General features: G+C 45.2%; 1 protein-coding gene across 6 annotated transcripts in view; it reads left to right on the top strand.

Moving 5' to 3' along the window:
• The window catches only part of Tbl1x (transducin beta like 1 X-linked), a 189,276-nt gene that overhangs the window by 124,540 nt on the left and 45,319 nt on the right, over nt 1-19,417 (top strand). For 4 of the 6 annotated variants that reach the window (XM_047536123.1, XM_047536121.1, XM_047536122.1 and 1 more), the window contains 2 exons: nt 11,319-11,407; nt 19,292-19,399. In XM_047536123.1, the coding sequence (XP_047392079.1) occupies nt 19,342-19,399 (58 nt within the window). In that variant the 5' untranslated portion in view covers nt 11,319-11,407; nt 19,292-19,341. Of the gene's footprint in view, nt 1-11,318; nt 11,408-12,264; nt 12,296-19,291; nt 19,400-19,417 lie in introns of those variants that run through there. The other 2 variants (XM_047536120.1, XM_047536125.1) reach the window with 2 other exon arrangements.

Genomic DNA, 19,417 nt, shown 5'->3' on the forward strand with positions numbered 1-19,417 from the left:
GTTTTATAAAGGAACCAAAGTGAGGTGCACATCTCAAAAATTCATTTAGTTTGTTCATATGCTTTTTTCCCCCAGTGCTGGAAATCGAACCCAGGGCCACTCTGCCACTGAGCTAGCTATGTCCGCTGCCCTTGAATTTGGGATCCTCCTGCCTTAGCCTCCCGAGTCTCTGGGATTACAGGCATGCCCCATCCTATCCGGCTGTTCAGGCACTCCCCCCCCCCCCAATATTTTTAGTTGTAGATGGACTGAATACCTTTATTTTATTTATTTTTACATGGTGCTGAGGATCGAACCCTGTACCTCACTGTGCTAGGCAAGCGCTCTACCACTGAGCCATAACCTAGCCCTATTTTGTATTTTATTTAGAGACAGGTTCTCACTGAGTTGCTTATGGCCTCGCTTTTGCTGAGGCTGACTCTGACCTTGCCATCCTCCTGTCTCAGCCTCCCGAGCTCCTGGGATTATAGGCCCGCGCCACCGTGCCCAGCCCATTGATATGCTTTTGAGGCTGAGGTTTGTAGCTAACTGAGAGCCATGTACCTCCACTTTTTAATCTCTGATATTTATATAAAACTATGTAAATTCCACATTTGGGACCATAGTATGACTTTTTTGTTTGTTTTTTTTTTTTTTTTTCAAGGAGCTGTTCTCGACACTGGGAGTCAAGTGTGGCTTGTAGAAAGTTAACTTCCTGCATTCAGAATATAAAACAGCAACTGTTTCCTCTGTGAACTTATTTCATTTAAATGACAGCTTCAAAATAACTTTTGGGGGCCAAACTTTGTTCAAGTGTTTAATTTGTTGTTAGGAGTATCACCCCCAGAGCTTCCTGTACACATACCCCAGCTGTCCTGCAGGTACCCACATAATTTACCCTTGGCATGGTGTTTTACTTAAGCAATGATATTAGGGCCTGAGAGAAATTAGAGTAGTCTTGAAGTAAGTCAGGTAAGCTTAAAGTGGGAAGCACATTTAAAATCTCTTTCTTAGCTTCGTAGGAAGTGGGGCATGTGTGTTTTCTCTTTCTGCAATTGTGTTTGAAATTATATTTGCATGAAGAGGTTTATTCTTTATTAGGTTGGTAAAAAGAGAACAGTAAGAAAGAAAGGTGGCAGATAAAATCATTTGGGGAATGTAGCGTGAAGATCATGTTCAGCGTGGTATTGGCGTAATCAGAGACAGCAAGACCAGTGCTAATTAAATTGGGGAAGCACTGAAATATTTTAATGTTTTTGCTAAACAGAAGTCTGATTTCTTTTCTCATCTGATTCCTTTTTTCTTTCTTAAATACACTTGCTCATTTGTAAAGTTCAGTTGAGAACAATGGTCTACTTGCCATTTAAGAAAGCCACAGATATAAAATTTTCATTCACTTCCATTTGGTTTGTGTGGCTAGGTTAAGTCGTAAGCCCCCCGCCGCCCACCACACCTTTCTTTTTCTTGGCTGCACTTCCCAGGCTCACTTGAGACTCCTGGGCTCAGATGACCCTCCTGTCTCAGCCTCCCTGGTAGTTGGGACCACAGCTGCGTGCCTGCCTCCTGAGTCAAAGCAGTCCTTTGACATCCAGCAAAATGTTGTTCACTGTATTTGGTTTGACTTTAGCATCCCATGCCCAACTACTAAGTCAAAGGAGATTGTCAGAATCCCTGAGTGTTCTGGAAATTTTGATTTCCCACTGGCAAAGATATTTGATTCATGGAATATTTTTTTAAGATTTTTTTCCTGTTGCAATTTTCATTGAAAACTGGATAGGAAACCCGAGTCTTTTTGACAGATGCAATGCTCAACCCTATGCTAGCTGTTACTTTTATAAGACACATTTTCTTAATGTGACCTATGTGGTTAATTGATAGCGCTCTTAAATACTTGCCGTGTCTCTCACATGGCTTATGTCCAAGTCCTTCTCTGTGGTAAAAGTAGTTTCTTTTTTTTTTTTTTTTTTTTTTTTGGGTGCTGGGGATCGAACCCAGGGCCTTGTGCTTACAAGGCAAGCACTCTACCAACTGAGCTATCTCCTCAGCCCCTATAAAAGTAGTTTCAAATTAAATGATAGATTTCTTGCTTTGATTGAGATATTCAAAATATTACTTTTCCCAATGATCTTGAGGCTAAGGCAGGAGGATCACAGATTTGAGGCCAGCCTCAGCAATTTAGAGAGATCCTGTTTCAAAAGAAATAATAAAGGATCTGGAGCTCAGTGGTACAGCACCCCTGAGTTCAATTTCCCAGTACTATCCCCCTCCCCACCCCCCAAAATCCTAGTGATCTTATACACTATAAATTGCTTTTTGGTACATGTGTGAATAAGTCAGTGTCCTTGCTGTTCACACATACGAAAGGAAGATAGAAGAAAACCAGACTGCATAGCCCTCATGTCCAAGGGAGATGACCCACGTGTCCTTTTGGGCCCTGCATTTCTGCGGATCTGATGATGTCTGCACAGGAAGCCTGTCTATTTAGCAACATCAGGTGGTCAGGTGGTCAGAAAGGGTTTGAGGAAACGGGGGTCTTAGAGTGGCTGCAGACGTTTATTGTAGGAATCAGAAAAGATCTGTGTCCTGAAGTCGGGAGCTGCCGGGAGGCGTTTTGCAGGCTGGCACCACCTTAGCAGATAAGGATGCTCAGTGGAGTCCCCGAGTGGCCCTGGTGAGTGTCCCAGGACCTGAAGCCTCTGTGGAGGTCCACCCCACACTCCTGCTGCCCCCTCCACGGGGACCGTCCTCAGGGACAGAGCACAGGCCTGCTTCTCCCTGGAGAAGGTTCAGGATGTGGCACACTCCCGTCCAGGGCCACTGGCAGTGGCAGGTTGTGTGTCCCAACTTCCTGGGGCCTTCATGTGCTTGGAGCCCCCAGCTGTCGGTCTGATGTGACACTGCTCCAAGCAGAGGTTCACAGACGCCTGCCCAGTGTCCAGCCAGACGCAGCCTGTTCTGGGGGGACACCCACACCCAACCAGGGGCTCAGGTGAGTCAAGTGGTGGCTGTAGAGACAGTCTCGCTCCTCGTCCGGGTTACTTGCCACTTGGCCTTTGAACAAGACACGTGCTCCCGCTGACTCTGTGGTTCTGCAGCTGTGCCCTCTCGCCCTGCCCTGTCTGGGTGTGTCCCCTCCTACTGACTCACTGTCATGAAGGGGAGGACAGAAAACAGAGCAGTCTGAAATGTGTGTCTAAGCTTGGTCCCTGGCCTGTGGCACGGTGGGAGGGGTTGGAACCTTGAGGAGCTGGGCCCTGTTGGGAGCACTTGAAGGGGCTCTGGGACCCTGACCCCTTCTTTTCTCTCTCTCTCTCTCTCTCTCTGTGTTCTGGCTACTGTGGCGTAACCAGCTTTGCTCCACCAGGGACACGCACCATGATGTGCTGCCTCACCACAGGCCCAAAGGCAGTCGTTCAAGTGACCATGGACTTGAAACCATGAGCCAAAATACACCTTTCTTCCTTCTAAGTTGATTTCTTTCGTGTATTTTGTCATCGTGACAGAAAGCTGACCGACACAAGCCTAACGGATATTACGGTAGAGATCACCTCAGGCATTTCATCTTCATTAAGTCTGTTGGGGAGTTCGGTGTGCTTCTCTGCACGTCAGAGGCTGGTAATGTGAACCAGCATGTAGTTATAAAAATGCTTGGCTGGGGAATTTTCTCATGAAAGATGCAAAGCTCCATCACTTTCTTTGATTAAGAGAAATGTGAGCAGCATTCATGATAGGGGTATTTGATAGAACTTGGCACCCGTGTGCAGCCACTGGGGCCTGGTTTTAAGAAACTTCCTTAAGAAACAGACTCTTTAAGACGAAGGTTTCCAGTGGGAGTTAGCTGGAGATGTAGTCCTGATCGACAGACAGGGGCCAAGCCACAACCTCTTTTCTGTGGACACAGGACAGCAGTTTTTATCATTTACCTGCACAGACTTTGGGGGTTGAACCACTGAGCACATCTCCAGCCCTTTTTATATTTTATTTAGAGACAAGGTCTCACTGAGTTGCTAAGTGCCTAGTTGAGTTGCTAAGTGCCTCTTTAAGTTGCTGAGGCTGGCTCCAAACTCGGGATCCTCCTGCCTCAGCCTCCTGAGTTGCTGGGATTACAGGTGTGTGCCCAGCCCACACACTTTTAAAAAGGAATATTTTTTCAGATGTATCTTGGTTTTAATTTATAACTTCTTAATGTGTTTATGACAAATAGACTTATTTTTAAAGAACATTAACCTATAGTGTACCTTTGTTCCAAATATAGGACACTGCTCCAAAAAAGAAATACTAAAAACATTGAACAATAATACACCACTTATGGTCATTTCAAAATAAATATTATGTTTCTAGTGTTCAGTTCTTTTGAGAAAAGTAATAGGTGAATAATGAGAGCATTTGGAAATAAACGTTTTCAAGTGTGTGTATAAAGAATACATAAACTACCGATACAAGTATATAAAGAACCGAGCGTGGTGATGCACACCTGTTATCCCAGTGGCTCCAGAGGCTGAGACAGGAGGATTGCAAGTTCAAAGCCAACCTCAGCAACAGCGAGGCGCTGAGCAACTCAATGAGACCCTGTCTCTAAATAAAATACAAAATAGGGCTGGGGAGGTGGCTCAGTGGCCGAGTACCCCTGAGTTCAATCCCCAGTACCCCCCAATAACTGAATAGATGAGGAACATATAAACTATTTATAAATATGTAACTCTAGGTTATTATAAACTCTATTTTAATGCACCTGTGTCAGTTTCATTGACACGTTCACAGAATTGAAAATTTGGGACTTAATGGGCTAAAGGTTTGGCCCTTGGAACTTACATACAAAATTAGAATAGTTTGTCCCTGAGCAATGTCTACAGAACGCTTTTTCTATGCCATAAATGTGACTTTGAAGGGAGAGGAGTGTCTTCCCCTTTTCTGGATAGAGATAGGCAGACATTGACTACAGTGGCCAAAAATGGCCCATCTCGACAGAGTCTTCCAGGGGTGACTTAGAAACGATGAAATGAGATGCGAGGAAATGATTGATGTGTTGGGACCTTTCACCTCGGCGGCCGTGCCTATTTTCAGTTTGCAGGTGAAGAGGTGGAGGCTGGTGGCCTGGTTTTAATTCCCAGTGGGTGAGGGCTGTCGTAGAACTGCCCTGCTTCTTGACACCATTATTATATTAGAAGTAGCATTTTCTTTTGGAAGTCACTGCCATCTGGTACACTTACATTCATTCAGGTCAAATACTGTCATTCTTAGATTTTGGGCTTCTGTGCTCTGTTTTCAAAGTCCACATTGCTCTTGTACTTCTCTTGGAGAACACTGAGTAAACTTTTAGCAGAAAGATCTCCCTGGATCGCAGTGTTTAGTGAGAGGGCCGTATTCATCGTCCGCCAGATAACTGCCTTTACAAGTTCAGAACGTGGAAAAGTCTCCCGTGGAGATATTTGACGTGGACTGTGGACCTTGGAGAATCGTCTGTGCGGTTGTTGAGGTGCACGCAGAGCCCGGGAGAGGCGGTCCACAGAGTATGTGCTGCCTGTGGCTCAGAGCTGTGAGGAAATCAAGGCACAGATTGACAATGTCTCGTCCAGGTGCCTGAGCAGCTCCAAGAGCCCCTGTGGAAGTCCCTGGGATCCAGCAGTGACAACATGGTGAAATCGCCAGGGACCAGTCAGGGTAAACCTTCAGTTCTTTCTCCCCATCTCTGCATTTCAGGATATATAATAGCTTGTCGGAACCTTTGGGCAGCCCCTTATGCAGATATAAAAATTGGGTATCACCTCACCGTTCTGCAGGCACGCGCTCCAGCCGTGCCACTCCCTAGCTGTGGGCCTGGGGTGGGCGGTCTGCATCAGGGCTGCCATTTCCTCTTCTGTTAAAAATGAGCAGGTAATAGCTCTGTGGGGTTGCTAACTGCTGCTTCTGCAAGACACGATGCGTGTCATGAATAGAGAGCTTCTGAGCACTGCAGGATTAAGTAAGTTCAAAGCACTTAGGAGCAAGCCAGGCAGACATGGTGCAGTGTCTGTGCTGGCTGTTACTCTCCATGTCTTTGTTTGACCCAGCGCTGCCGGTCCTTTTGGCTTGGTGGTGCGGGGGCACTTTTCAGGTGATGTGTTAACAAATGCACACTAAGTAACGTGGAGACCATTATTCTATGCCCAGTGCATAGGTGCACATCTATAACCCCAGATACTTGGGAGGCTGAGGCAGGAGGGTCACAGGTTTGAGGCCAGCTGGGCAACTTGGCAAGACTCTGTCTCAAAATGTAAAAAAACTAAGGGCTGGGATGTCGCTCGGTGGTACAGTGCTTGCTAGCATGCACAAGGCCCTGGGTGCAATCCCTAGTACTGTACCCCACCCCCAAACAAGTCATTCTGAGGAACGCACTTTGGTACACACACTCTACTTATTTAAAAATCTCCAGTCGATTGACTTCTGAGTTCATTTGGTTGTAGGTTTTCTGGACAACAGTCTTGCAAACCATTATCCCCATTTTATGAGGCTCTTGCTGAGAAGGCCCCCTGCCCCAGGAATTTTCCCCACATTTTTGACAATGCGTTCAATTCTGAAGGTCAGGAACGCTGATGTGACAGGCCTGGGTGGCTACTGCTTTGGGGTATCCTGAGGTGTTGTAGGCAAGGTGTCACCTGAAGTCTCCCTGGGGCACTGGAGGATCCACCTCCCTGGTGGTTCCGTTCCCTGGCTGGGAAGTGGCTGCGGGCTGTTGTCAGGAGGCCCCAGTTCTCTTCCATACTGGCTTCTCCTCCGGCAACTAAAGGAATTTCCTCTTACAGATTCAATTGTATTTTATGGAGAAATAGAATCAGTAGTTACATTGTTAAAGATTTTGATTTACGACCAGTAAGAACCCGGTCTTTCGCCCTCCATGTGGGCTATTTATTTTGTAACTTTGGACCACCCAGGAAGAAGCATCATGACAACCTATGGAAGTATACCTTAGACACTCCTTCCTGAATCTAAGGCCTGTATGAAAGTGTTATTTTTACCTTCTAATATTTTTAAACCCCTTGCAAAATAAAGTAATCATCATCATCCAGGCAGCACTCACAAGGAGATGAACTTAGTGCTTCCGTGATTCCTTGTAAGAGAGCTTCTCAGCGCTTGACTCTTGGGCCTGGATTAATCCTGGTTGGAGGTAGGTTGTCCCGCGCATTCCCTGTGGTGGCCCCTCCACCTGAACTTGTGTTATGGAGAAACAAGTTCAGATTCGCCTGGGATCCCTGGGGGCAGGGCCGCATCACCACTGGTCAGCAGCCACCCTATTAAAACATGGAAACGTGCTTTTATTTGGAATTACTTATGCACCTTGTAGCATGCGTGTCTGAATGGGAAAGTCATTTTGTTTCCTCCCAAAAGAAAAATAGAACCTTATTCTTGATCATGGGGCAAGTGCTGCTTAGGACCTGGTTGGCACCAAGAATCACTTGGTCGTGGGGGCATCTGTGCAAAACTGAACACAGTGGAGCTTGCTGGGTAAACAGTGCTTGCCGACAGGGCTCTGGCGTCCTTTGCTGGCGGTGGCTCTTAGGCTGGCAGACCCTGCTCCTTCTTGTGGAGTCACTGCCTTTGTTGGCTGCTAGGCTTCTGTAGCCACGCCCTCTGCTCACTACCCCGTCCCAGTTCACACCAGCTTAGCCCCCTCCCCCCGCGCGCCTCTCTTAGGTTCTTGGGAAGCAGTGACCCAATCTGGAGTTGCACTGTTTGGTAGGTACTCCGGGGAGTGGAAGGAGATGCTCAAACGTGCAGTGCTGTTCACAGGTGCCAGACGCCCCATCACCTGCTTGACCAAGTGCAATCTGTGGACATAGTGGACTAGTATGCAGCCTTAAAAAGGAATGTTGTCTGCTACAACTGTGGAAGCCGGGGCACATGCTCAGTGAAAGAAGGCAGACACAGAAGGTCACAGAGCATGCTGTGACTTGTATTGATGTGATGTGTCCTGCAGAGGCCAGTCCAAGGAGTCAGGAATCTGGTAATTGCCATAACTCAGAGGAGGGAGTGAGGACTGCCTGCTTACCCAGGTGGAGGGTTTCCTTCTGGCATGGTGAGAATGTTTGGGGCGTGGGTCTAGGTTCTGGTTACATACCATGTACAAGTGCCACTGGGCTGTGCACTTTAAAAAGGACTAGCTTTATATTAAGTGGTTTTTTTTTTTTTTTTTTTTTTTTTTTAATCTCAACTGTAAACAAAGAAGCAAAACCCAGCCATGAGGATGCAGGGGCTGTCTAGCTGGTTGAGCCAGGTGCGGGATGTTCTCGTTTAGCTGAATGAGTCCCGGAGGCAGGCTTTCCCTTTCAGAGTGATGGAAATGTTTTGAGACTTGACATAGCCCTTCAAGGGGGACTCTAAGTTGCTAACGCCTTCCTCGGAGGTAAAGAGTAGAACTTCCCAGAACGACTGCTTTCAGGGGACAAAACTTTTGAGATTTGAAAGCATAGTGTTAAAAAGAAGAATCACATTACTGTTTTCAGTCACGATTTCTTATGTTCAGTTTAAAAACCAAGAGTTCAAGAGCTGTCCCAAAGCACTGTTGAAAAGAGATGCGTGAGATTCAGAATTAAAGGGGAACAAGAAACGTAGCTGAGGGTGGACAGCATTTGGCCAGACCCTGGTAACCTCTCAGCCCTGTGAAAAAATAAGTGCATGAAGAACTAAATGCTGGCAAGTTAACTAAAGACGTGGGTGATGTCGGCTCAAGGAAGTAGAAGGAATGCCTGCTTATTAACCCTGGTACCAAGCCAGGCACACTGGCCCATGTCGGTGATCCCAACTACTTGGGAGGCTGAGCCAGGAGGATCACGAGTTTTGAGGCCAGCCTCAGCAACTTAGTGAGACCCTGTCTCAAAAATAAAGAAAGTCCTGGGTTATAACTCAAAGGTAGAGCACCACTGGGATCAGTCCTAAGTGACAAAATAAATACATAAAACTACACAAAGTGATAACTGGTGGTGTTCACACTTGGGAAATAAAGATTTTTAAAAATGGGGGGAAAGTAGCAGAGCTTTATAGATCCATTTGTTTAAAATATACCTTGATATTTCTTTGCTTTCCCCAAAAGATATCCTCAAAGGTGCCAATACAAATAATATATATCTGTGGTACATCATTCATTCTTTTCTTCAGCTCGCAATCCTTGAGTACATACTATGTGTCCAGTCTTCACTAGAGAAATAACTCATAGCCAGTGGGTTTTTTCTTTGCACTTTTTTTTTTGGGGGGGGTGGATACTGAGGATTGAACTCAGGGGCACTTGGCCATTGAGCCACATCCCCAGCCCTATTTTGTATTTTATTTAGAGACAGGGTCTTGCTGAGTTGCTTAGTACCTTGCTTTTTATGAGGCTGGCTTTGAACTTGTGATCCTCCTGCCTCAGCCTCCTGAGTCGCTGGGATTACAGGCATGTGCCACTGTGCCTGGCTTTTGCACATTTTTTAATTGGTGCATTATAGTTACATGTAACGGTGGAATATTGTTACGTATTCATACGTGCACACAATATAACAATATCATTTGGCCAATACCTCTCCCCTACACCTCTCTTCCCATATCTGCTGGTCCACCCTCTTCAAAAGGTTGGTTGTAGCACTGCTTGCTGATCCCTGAGCCCGGAGATCCCGCACCCGGAGCTGAGGCGACTGCAGACTGAGACTCCTTTTATATCTATCAAGTCTTGGCCATTTAGAATAAAGAACATATTGCAGTTATTAACATCATTTGTGTTGTACAAATTTTTCACTTACATCAACATTCTTGCAGGCACAGTTTCCTGAAAATGATTCTATTTTGGGCACTGAAAACAGGAAAGTCAGTCATGACCAGATATCAGAAGGTCGGATTTCTCATTTTCATGTATCGTTTCTAGCAATGAGCTAATTAGTTTTGACATGTTGTGTAACCCCAGAATGTTACAAACCAGAGTCCTCATTCCCAATTTCTTTGTGTGTTGATCACACGTAGGAGATAAGTTAATTACACTTACAGAGTTTTGCAACATATATAAAAAATGATCTTCAATTTCAAGACTCTAATTTGTGAGTTACCATCTGTTGTAGACCAAAGAAAATAGGAATTTGATTTCTAAAGCTTTTTTTTTTTCCTGAACAGCTTGTAATAAGAGCTGTCTGTATATTAATTACTTATTGAATTATTATGGGTCATAATGTTTTAATTTACAGGCAATTTGGAGCTTATTGTAGTGAAATCTGCTCGTATTTTGATACTTGATGACATTTAGTAATTTCATCATAAGGCTCACTCTCTCCCCACCCCCGCCCCCAGTAATTTACACCTCAATCCTGAAAACAGTAGTTTGCTTTCTGCGTCAGCTTTCTCTAACAAGCATGGTCCTGTTTTCTCCACTGAAGGATTTTCTTTCCATAAATCAATGGGTTACTTAAAATTTTTATAAGCAAAATCAATATTCCTTTGTTGTTGCTTCATTCCCAAGCCCCTTTAATTTCTACTTAAAGAGATGTGGGTGAATTCTGTATAAGTCTCATTGTTTTTCTTGCCTGGTATTACTTTTATCTTGTATATTCTTAAATTTCTTTCTTCTTCTCCTTTTTTTTTATGCACTGTAATGAAACCTATGAGCCTGTGAACACGCCTGTAGAATCTCTTCAATTTCCTTCCTTTAAACAGTATAACTATAAACATGACTCAGTGGGAGTAATTTGCTTGAACTTTTCTGAAAACAATTTACAAGGTTCCATATAAATTCACTAATAAGGAACAGCTTCAGACTGTAGCTTCATTTGTGGATTTGAATCATATTAAACCTAGTACCTTTTTATTCTCACTGAAGACTGTTAAGACTATAACGGGCATTTAATTTTCTTGGTTCTTGAGTCTTTAGATGATTCTGGATCATTCCAAATCTCTAAGAGACTAGGTTCATTCACAACCCAAGACAAGAAATTTCTCAAGGACAAGGGGGAAGTGGCCCATCTGTGTTTGTAGGGACTGAAAAATAAAAACAGTTGTGCACAGTTGATCATTAGCAGTAAGGTATTGTCCAAAAACAAAGATGTTTCCATGGAACAGTCATTTACTGCAAAATAACTGGCAGTAGCGTATCTGAGCTAAGAGGAGTTTTATCAAATTTGAGACTCTTTTCTTGCCAGCATTTCTACCCGCCTCACTGGCTATTTTAATTTCTCTTTTGGTTTGTTTGTTTTGTTTTTTCACTTTGCATACAGAACCCTTTCATCTGTGCTAGGGAATAAGACAGAGCGTTTAGTTAGGATGCAAGCAGACCTGAAGGGGTGGGGTGAGAAGCCAACACCCCCCCAGAGATCCTAAGTCTACTTTTCGAATCTGTTTCTCCCCAGGCTGGTGCCTGCAGACACTCTACGGTGTCTATGATCGCATGCCGGGCTGCCCACTGGTCCAGAGGTCTCCACATGACGTCACCGTAACGGTAAGGAGCCCATGTGCCCTGTATAACAGTCCTGCTGCCCAGGATCCATTTGAGAAGCAGAATTGCATTTCGCCAAAACTGAACTCCTACTACCCCCCCCCCCACCAAAAGAACTTGCAAGTCTTTTCTCTGCAGAAATTGAAGGTAGTAAGAACATCATTAAAGGCTTATGAGCTATGTGATGAATTCTGCATGAGGAATTAGCCCTATGTTGCCTTCCAAGAATTTTGGACTGGCTATAATAAACTATCCTGAGTCTTGCCATTAGAGGGTGACGCCATCGAAAATCAATCTCTGTTGTCAACGTTATGAATTATAATTAAGCTGAAGCATTAATTATAATTGGGCACTTGAGTATAGATTTTACTTGGCTCCTGTACCTTAATTCTATGCTTTATTAGTTTCTTAATATGATTTGTGTCTATCTGCAAATTGACTTGCTGGTTAACCTTGAAACTTATTAGAAAATCATGTAGGATACTGTGTATAAATCTGGTGACATGCCAAGCTTTCCAGAGTAGCAGAGCAAACAGTTATATGTGTACAGGTGTCAAAAGTCCTCACACAAAATCAAAACTGACACCTGGCAGAAGTTCTGTAACCTTGTTATCTTGATACCTTTGGGTACCAGGGAAAGGTGCTGTTTCTTATTGCTATTTTGATTGTGTATTAATGTAGTTCTAATGAGTTGAGTATGCATTGATCAGATTCCTACTGTAAGGTATTTGTAAGCGACTTTGAATTTTTTGTACTCTGCTATAGCTCCGTGTGCAGCTTATATGTATAGATCATCCTCAGAAATACGACTGTGTTGTCCCGTTGAGTGGGAACTACAGAAGCTGTGGATCTTCAGGAAGCCTGGGAGGGATCTACAAATAGCACACATTAGTAAGTGAGGGCTTCTGGCTGCATGCTTTCAATGCATGCCTGTCTTTCAGAGTCTGGAGCAGACTATAGTGATAGTATTTCCTTGGATGTCAGTTTTAAAGTGGTTCATATGCTCTTGAAGAAGGTCCACATTTAGGAGTGTTACTGTTCAGTCAAGATGGATTTCAAACCAGAAATGACAAGATAATTGCTCTCTGATGCAGACATGGAAAAATGCAGGAAAGACTAAAAGCAGATGTCAGTTTTATTAGTTTCTTTTTTTTTTTTTTTTTAATTTGGTTGTTGTTGGTGTTAATCTAAGAAAATACCTGAGACTGCATACTTAGAAAGAAAAGAGGTTTATTTAGCTCACAATTTTATAGGCCGAAAGTCCAGGCAATGCAGAGCCATCCCTGGCAAGGGCTCCTTAGCTGTGACCTCATGACATCACTCTGGTGGGAGTTCACACGGGAGGGATCATCATAGGACAAGACAGGAAACAGAAGGAAGGGATTGGTCTTGTGACCTTCCACTAAGCCCCTGCAGGCCAGATGATCTAGGTTGATGACCCCACTTACGATTGTAACTAATGCCAAGAGACTTTCTGTGGTCCAGATTAATCCTATGTATTCAGGTGGAAAATCAGTGTTCTTAGAGGCTTCATAACCAGCCTGGGTACGTTCCTGAGCTTTGAGGGTCTGGAGTCAGTGTTCCATCTCTCTGTGATTTAATTTCCAGCTAGAAAAATCAGCTGTAATGATCTAGATGTTGGAAGTGTTATCTTAAAGATCAAAGTCATTAGGAAAACAGGATAATCTTCTCCTATGTGGAAGCAGTAGTTTTCAGTCAGTGTCTCCTGAGCCAGTCTGCTTGGGAGACATGAACCTGAAATCTTGAATACGTGAACTTGCAGCTAACTGTGTAGAGAGGAGAGTATTAAGGGGGATGTATGCTGTTTGTCATATACTTCGCCTGGCTCCTGTGGTGTGCTTTCTTAACAGATTTGCTGTTACTAGTTGGAGCATTTTTAAGAAGGCATGCTTCTGGGCTGGCCTTCTGAGCCCTTTTCTGTCACGTAAACATTTACTGTGGGTGTGCACAAGGGGGTCGCATGAAAGTCTCAGCCAGCCATTCATTAACCCCAGATGGCAACCAGTCCTAGAGAAGACCCTTGCCGAATGCCTCATTGGGGACATATTTTTATTCCCCAGAGAGCGGAGTTCTTTCCCCAGCACCAGATTCCTTGGGTGCTTTCCCAACCCTGGAGTTTAATGTTCCACTTACTTTCTCCCACATAAAGCTACAGACAGGTTTCACTTATCTTTTAATACATATGAAAACAATTTAGGTTTATACTGGAAAATAAAAACACACACACACACAAGGTCCAACATGATTCCACCCCTAGAGATAACCATAAGCATGTTTTGAAGCATATTTTCCTTTTGTGTGGATGTGTGGATACAAAAGTCAGCACTGTGCATGGACCACTCACAGCCTTCATTTGCCAAGTTGCAAAATGGCAAAGGTAGGAGTAACGGCCGCATATGTCAGTTGTGACAGATCAAGCCTGTGGCACTCAACACCTCATACCTAGGAAGCATACAGTAGATGTGATGTGGTGCTTCTTAAAACCATTTTAATGGCAACATGATATTCCCTATGTGTGTTTACAACAGTTTATTTAACCATGTTGTCTTTGGATAAAGAACTACACACTGGCCTCATCATGCAGGAGAAAAGATGTGCAGCGACTTGGAACAGGGTTGGCCCTGCAAGTCTTGAGAGGAGGTGCACTGGGATTTCTATGTCTCTGTCCATATGTACGTGAGGAATTTCATGTTAGACCAGCTACTGATGGTAGCCTGGAAAGAAATTCAGCTTAGAGAAGGGTGTTATAGAGAAAGCAACCAAGGGGTCGCTGTGACCAAGCCAGCAGAGAACCTGTGCATTTCCACGAAGAAGCGCAGGGAAGGGCCCCTTGATGAGCAAGTCATGTTGAGCCCATATTCCAGCTGCTTGGCTCTGGGTCCAAAAACCCGAACCCAGTCCAAACAATAACCTTTGGTAATGGATTCTTCCAGCATGAATGCCAGCAGGCTAGCAACAAGAAGGACACACACTTCTCAATGTCCCTTCTGAAACAGTGGACTGCTTTAGACAATTTTAAAAGTTCTTTTCTTGCCACGAGGCAAATAATTTAAAGAAACAAACAGTAACAACAAAAGGCAGCTTTTGCCTTTAAATGATGTCAGAGGAACTCCTTTAATCCATGTGTGCTCCATTACACCAGCTCAGAAAAAACCTGACCCCTTCCCCTGCAAAAAACAAAACAAAAAATGTGTTCCCTCTGTCCTTAATCCCAGCACAAGCACTCAAGGGACTATCTTGGGACTCTATCTTGTAAGATAATTTAATAGCAATTAAGGGTTTTGTTGTTTTGGGGTAAGCCTCTCACTTCCTAGGGATGATGGCCTATTAAATATTGCAAGTTCACACTAAATAAAATAAAACGGTCAATAGTTCCCTTGGGACTGAGTTCTGAACTGTTTTTTGTAAAGGGAGCTGAGACGGAATAGGAGCTTTTGCCACCTTGAAGTCGCATTTTAAAGAGAAGAAATACTATCAGGAACATTCCCCTCAGTTTCCAGAGGGCGCTCACCCAGTCTGTGACTTCTCTTGAGAGCAGAGTCTCCACAAAGCCCATGAGCCTGCACTGGGCTTTGTTTTCTTCTTTTTGTTGTGGAACCCGCACAGAGTGTTGTGGCTTTAACTGCAAGTGGAAGGGTGTCCCTCCCGCCCTTTTTGCGTAATCACAGTTCCAAAGACCTCAAATCCACGTAATTGAAGGTGTCTCTCATCAAAATCTGGGTCAGGCGAGAAAATAAACACAGTCGCTCTAATTAAGAGCTCCCTGACCTTCCGCCTCCCTGGGGTGAGGAGCATCTGAATGCTGCAAAAGCTCTCTTTTATTTTGGACTTTGAAAGAGGTTGGAAAACATCCACCTGAGTTCTCAGCATGGCGGGGCTGGAAACGATGGCTTCCTGGAAACTGCTGGAGAGTTAGGAGGAGACTCGGGCACTCAGCTGCACTATGGGGAAGCACCCCCCACCGCAGGCCTGTTTCTCCGACGGGCCGAGTAAGCAGGCCTTGCCTGGCCGACAGGCCCCGCCAACTGTTGGGTTGAGGGACCTGTGGAGCGGATCCCTGTCCACCCAGTGTGTGCTCCCTGGTCCCCCCAGGCCCCTTCAGGTGGCTCTGGGGCAGTTTTCAGAGGTGGCTGAACGAGGATCCTAGCTGGGCTTTCACTGGGCATCGGGCCCTGCTCTGGAAATGTACGTAAAAGCCTCGAACCCTTCCGCCTCCCGCTGGGGCAGAAACTGAGCCACCACTCAGCCAGCGATCCAGACGGAACATGCTGGGCTGCAGTTAAAGGCAGGCTGTCTGCCCCCTGGTCACGGGGTCCCTGAGTCCCACATCGCGGACTCTTCTGTGGCTACAGGGCGTTGTCTGCGTGCTCTCTAGCCAATACCCCGACAGACCCAGGGAGTTCAATACAGGTAGGAACCTCGGCCTCTGATCACCCCTTATCGCGCAACTGGCACCATTTCTGGCTCCATGTCACTTGCCCACAGAAGATCATCTTTGGCTGAGAAGACAGAGGTGGCCTTCTCTCTGCAAATACAGACTTGCTTGATCCTTCACCCTGAATGCCATCAGAGAGGCTGGTCCTCACGTCTCAGGTCAAGGGGCATCAGGCATCTCATTAAAAGTCAAAGATCAGCTAGGTGTGGTGGCAGGCGCCTAATCCCACAACTCAGGAGACTGAGTCAGGACCATGGTTTAAGGTCGGCCTGGGCGACTTAGTGAGACCCTGTCTCAAAATAAATTTTAAAAGGACTGGCGGTGTAGTTTAGTGATGAAGCACTTGCCTAGCACGTGTGAGGCCCCAGGTTCTATCCTTAGTACCACCCCCTAAAAGTTTAAATAGATTTTTATAAAGCAGGCTTCCCTCATGCACACACAAAAATCTCCTGCGCTTTTTCCCTCTAACTTTGCTTCTTCCAAATTCAGAGGTCTTGTCCCCATTAGTCAAGAATTTAGCTCTTCTATGAACTTTCCTTTCTTGGAAGACTGCCACTTGCTCTTGGTACTTTGGAGGACAAGTGGGGAACTTTACACGACTTGCACAGGCATCCCATTAAGCTTAATGAGCTGTATGTCAGAGACAGAATCTTGGGTGGTGGCGGCATCATCATCATCATCATCATTTTTATTTGCTTAGTGTTGCCAACCCATGCCTTGAATAAAGTCAGTGCACAGCAATTTTTTCTGTCATCTCCTTGGACCTCATTTCCTTAGCCACGGAAGAAGTGGGGCAGAGTTTACCTTTTACTTTTTGTTTTTTTTTTTTTCTGTCATCAAGTTTGAGTAAGTAGGAGACTCCATGTGTGCTTGTGGGATGAGAAGGGCTGGTTCACAAAGCCTTCTCTTCTCTCTGCACAGAGATTATGTTTTTAAAGGGTGTTTGTCGGACATGATATGCAGTACTGGTAATACTGGAACGGGCACACAGTAGGACTTGGTATGTCGGTGGCACTGGCGAATGCAGGGCAAGGCATGGGGAGTTCGCTCTGGATGCGGAGTTTGCTTGCCTGCTGTGAGGTCCTGGCAGATGTAGTGTCCTGTCTGTGCCTCCGTTTCCTTGTTAGCAGCATGCACAGGGGAGACCAGGTGCTGTCCAAGATTGGTATTCCAGCCGCTCTGACCCTTGCAGGCAGGGTGATGTTTGCCCTCCCCTGCATGGTGTCCATTTGTCTTTCCTGACTCCGTTCCCTTCTCTGGGCTGACTGCATTTTGAGGGGCAGTTCCACTGCAACCCGCTGTCCTGTGTCTACCCGATCCAGAAGTTCTCAGGGCAGAGAGAAGCTGAAAGTGCAGAATCCTACTCCTGCCGCCATTGCCCCCTGTTAAACAGTCGTAAACCACAAAAGCTTCAGTTGTGGAGAAAGTAACTGCTGAGCTTCAGTTGGTGCTATGGATTTTTGTTTCTTTTGTTGTTGTTTGTTTGTTGTTGTTTTGGTGGGGAGAGGACTAAGATCCCCTAGCTAGAGGTTCAATTTGTGAGAATTACGCTTTTGTCTGCGCCGTAATGAGTCGTGTGCTGTGGGGGCCGGGGGTGCAGAGGTCAACTGATAGTCACCCACAATTACTTCCTATATTTTAATAATACACTCTTCAAATTGCTTCTCCAAATTCCTCGTTTGCCGTCCCTGATAAATGCACAGCAACCCAGAGAGTGACGGAGACACCAGTCTGTGTGATGCCTTCGAGTGGGGTGTGCCATTGCCAGTTTCTCAAGTTCATCCCTGAGCCCTCCTAAGCCTGTGAGAGGCTTGTTCCCTCACCCCCACCACCCAGAGGGCTCCAGGGGCTCCAGGCAAGAACCTGGAGGACGAGGTTTGCACCAGAACTGACTCCTCAGCACCCAGACGCTCTTGCCAAAGTCTGCACGGAGCGCTGATGCTGTCAGAGATCAGGTTTTTTGTTCTTTAATTTCTTCCCCTTAAATAATATTTTACTTTTTCATCAGGGTATACTCAGATGTCACAGCTTCCCTTTGAGTATCTGACTTGGCTTCCTAAGGCGATGTCTTGGGAGTGAACTCCCCAGACAGCAAGCAGAGACGTTGGGACACATTTGTATTTTCATTGACGGTTTACTTCACACCATGTACACAGTACAGAAATGTCACCAAATGAAGCCAAAGGCAAAAAGCACTTTTTATTTATTTTGTAACTGATAGCAAAAACATAAAAATGGCACCTGTTAATGGGGTCCCATGGATGTTTTGATACATGCGTTTATTGCATAATGCTTTAACCAGGTTAAACCTGTATCTCCTCGAATACTTATCATTCTTTATGGTGAAAACTTTCACCCTGTTTCTTGTAGCTTTTTTAAACATATAGTACATTACATGTTACCTGGAGTCATGCTGCTGTGTGTGGGCACCTCAGAACTTCTAAGTGTAACTTACACCCATTTATCAGCCCTTCCCACTGCTGCTGTCCCTAGGCCTTGGGTCACCACCGCTGTATTCTCGACTCCTGTGAGATAAACTTTTAGACTGTACCTATGAGCAAGATCAGGTGGTGCTTGTCTCTCTGTGTCTGGCTTATTTCCATTCAGCCTGATGCTCTCTGGTTCCATCCATGTTGTGGCAAATGGTAGGGTTCCATTTTTTATGGCTGAATAGTACTCCATTATCCCACCTTTTTTTAATCCATTCACCACTGGAAGGACATTTAAGCTGTTCAACTTCTTGGCAGTTGCAAGTAGTGCTTCACTGAACATAGGAGTGAGTGGGTGTGTCTTTCAGGCATCGATTTCATTTTCAGTAGTGGTGTATGTCTAATGCTAATTATATTTTTAATGTTTGGAGGCACCTCTATACTGGTTTCTGCAATGACTGTACCAGTTTACGTGCCCCCAGCCAGTAGGCTTGGGTTCCCTTTTCTCCACCTTCTTACCAGCACCTGTTAGAAGATAAGCATTTTTTTGTTTGGTTTTGGTTGGTGTGCTTGCTTGGTTTTGGGGGTCTCCTGCATGCTAGGCAAGTGCTCTACCACTGAGCTACAATGCAGTTTTTATATGATCACATTATTATAAAGTGTGACATCAGACATAAACTGCTCTCGTGTCTGTGAGAGCGCGGGTATTGTTTTCTTTAATCCTCTCAAAAAGAATGCAGACAGCCAGGCTTGTGGTGCCCACCTGTAATCCCAGTGACTGGGGAGGCTGAGACAGGAGGATCACGAGTTCAAAGCCAGCCCCAGCAACAGTGAGACCCTGTTTCTAAATAAAATACAAAATAGGACTGGGGTGTGGCTCAGTAGCTGAGTGCCCCTGAGTTCAGTCCCTGGTACCAAAAAAAAAGAATGCAGACACAAAACACAAGCAATGTTTTGAGAGTGTTGCCTCTTTCTGAGTGTATTTTTTATTTTTCCTCGCAGAGGGTGGCTCCCGCTTCGTAAAGACCTCATCGCCGCGAGGTGAGGCTAAGATGAGCATAACCAGTGACGAGGTGAACTTTCTGGTGTATCGGTATCTCCAGGAATCAGGTAAGAGGTTGGGTTCTC

Source organism: Sciurus carolinensis, chromosome X (assembly GCF_902686445.1).
Source record: "Sciurus carolinensis chromosome X, mSciCar1.2, whole genome shotgun sequence".
Classification (NCBI taxonomy): Eukaryota; Metazoa; Chordata; class Mammalia; order Rodentia; family Sciuridae; genus Sciurus; species Sciurus carolinensis.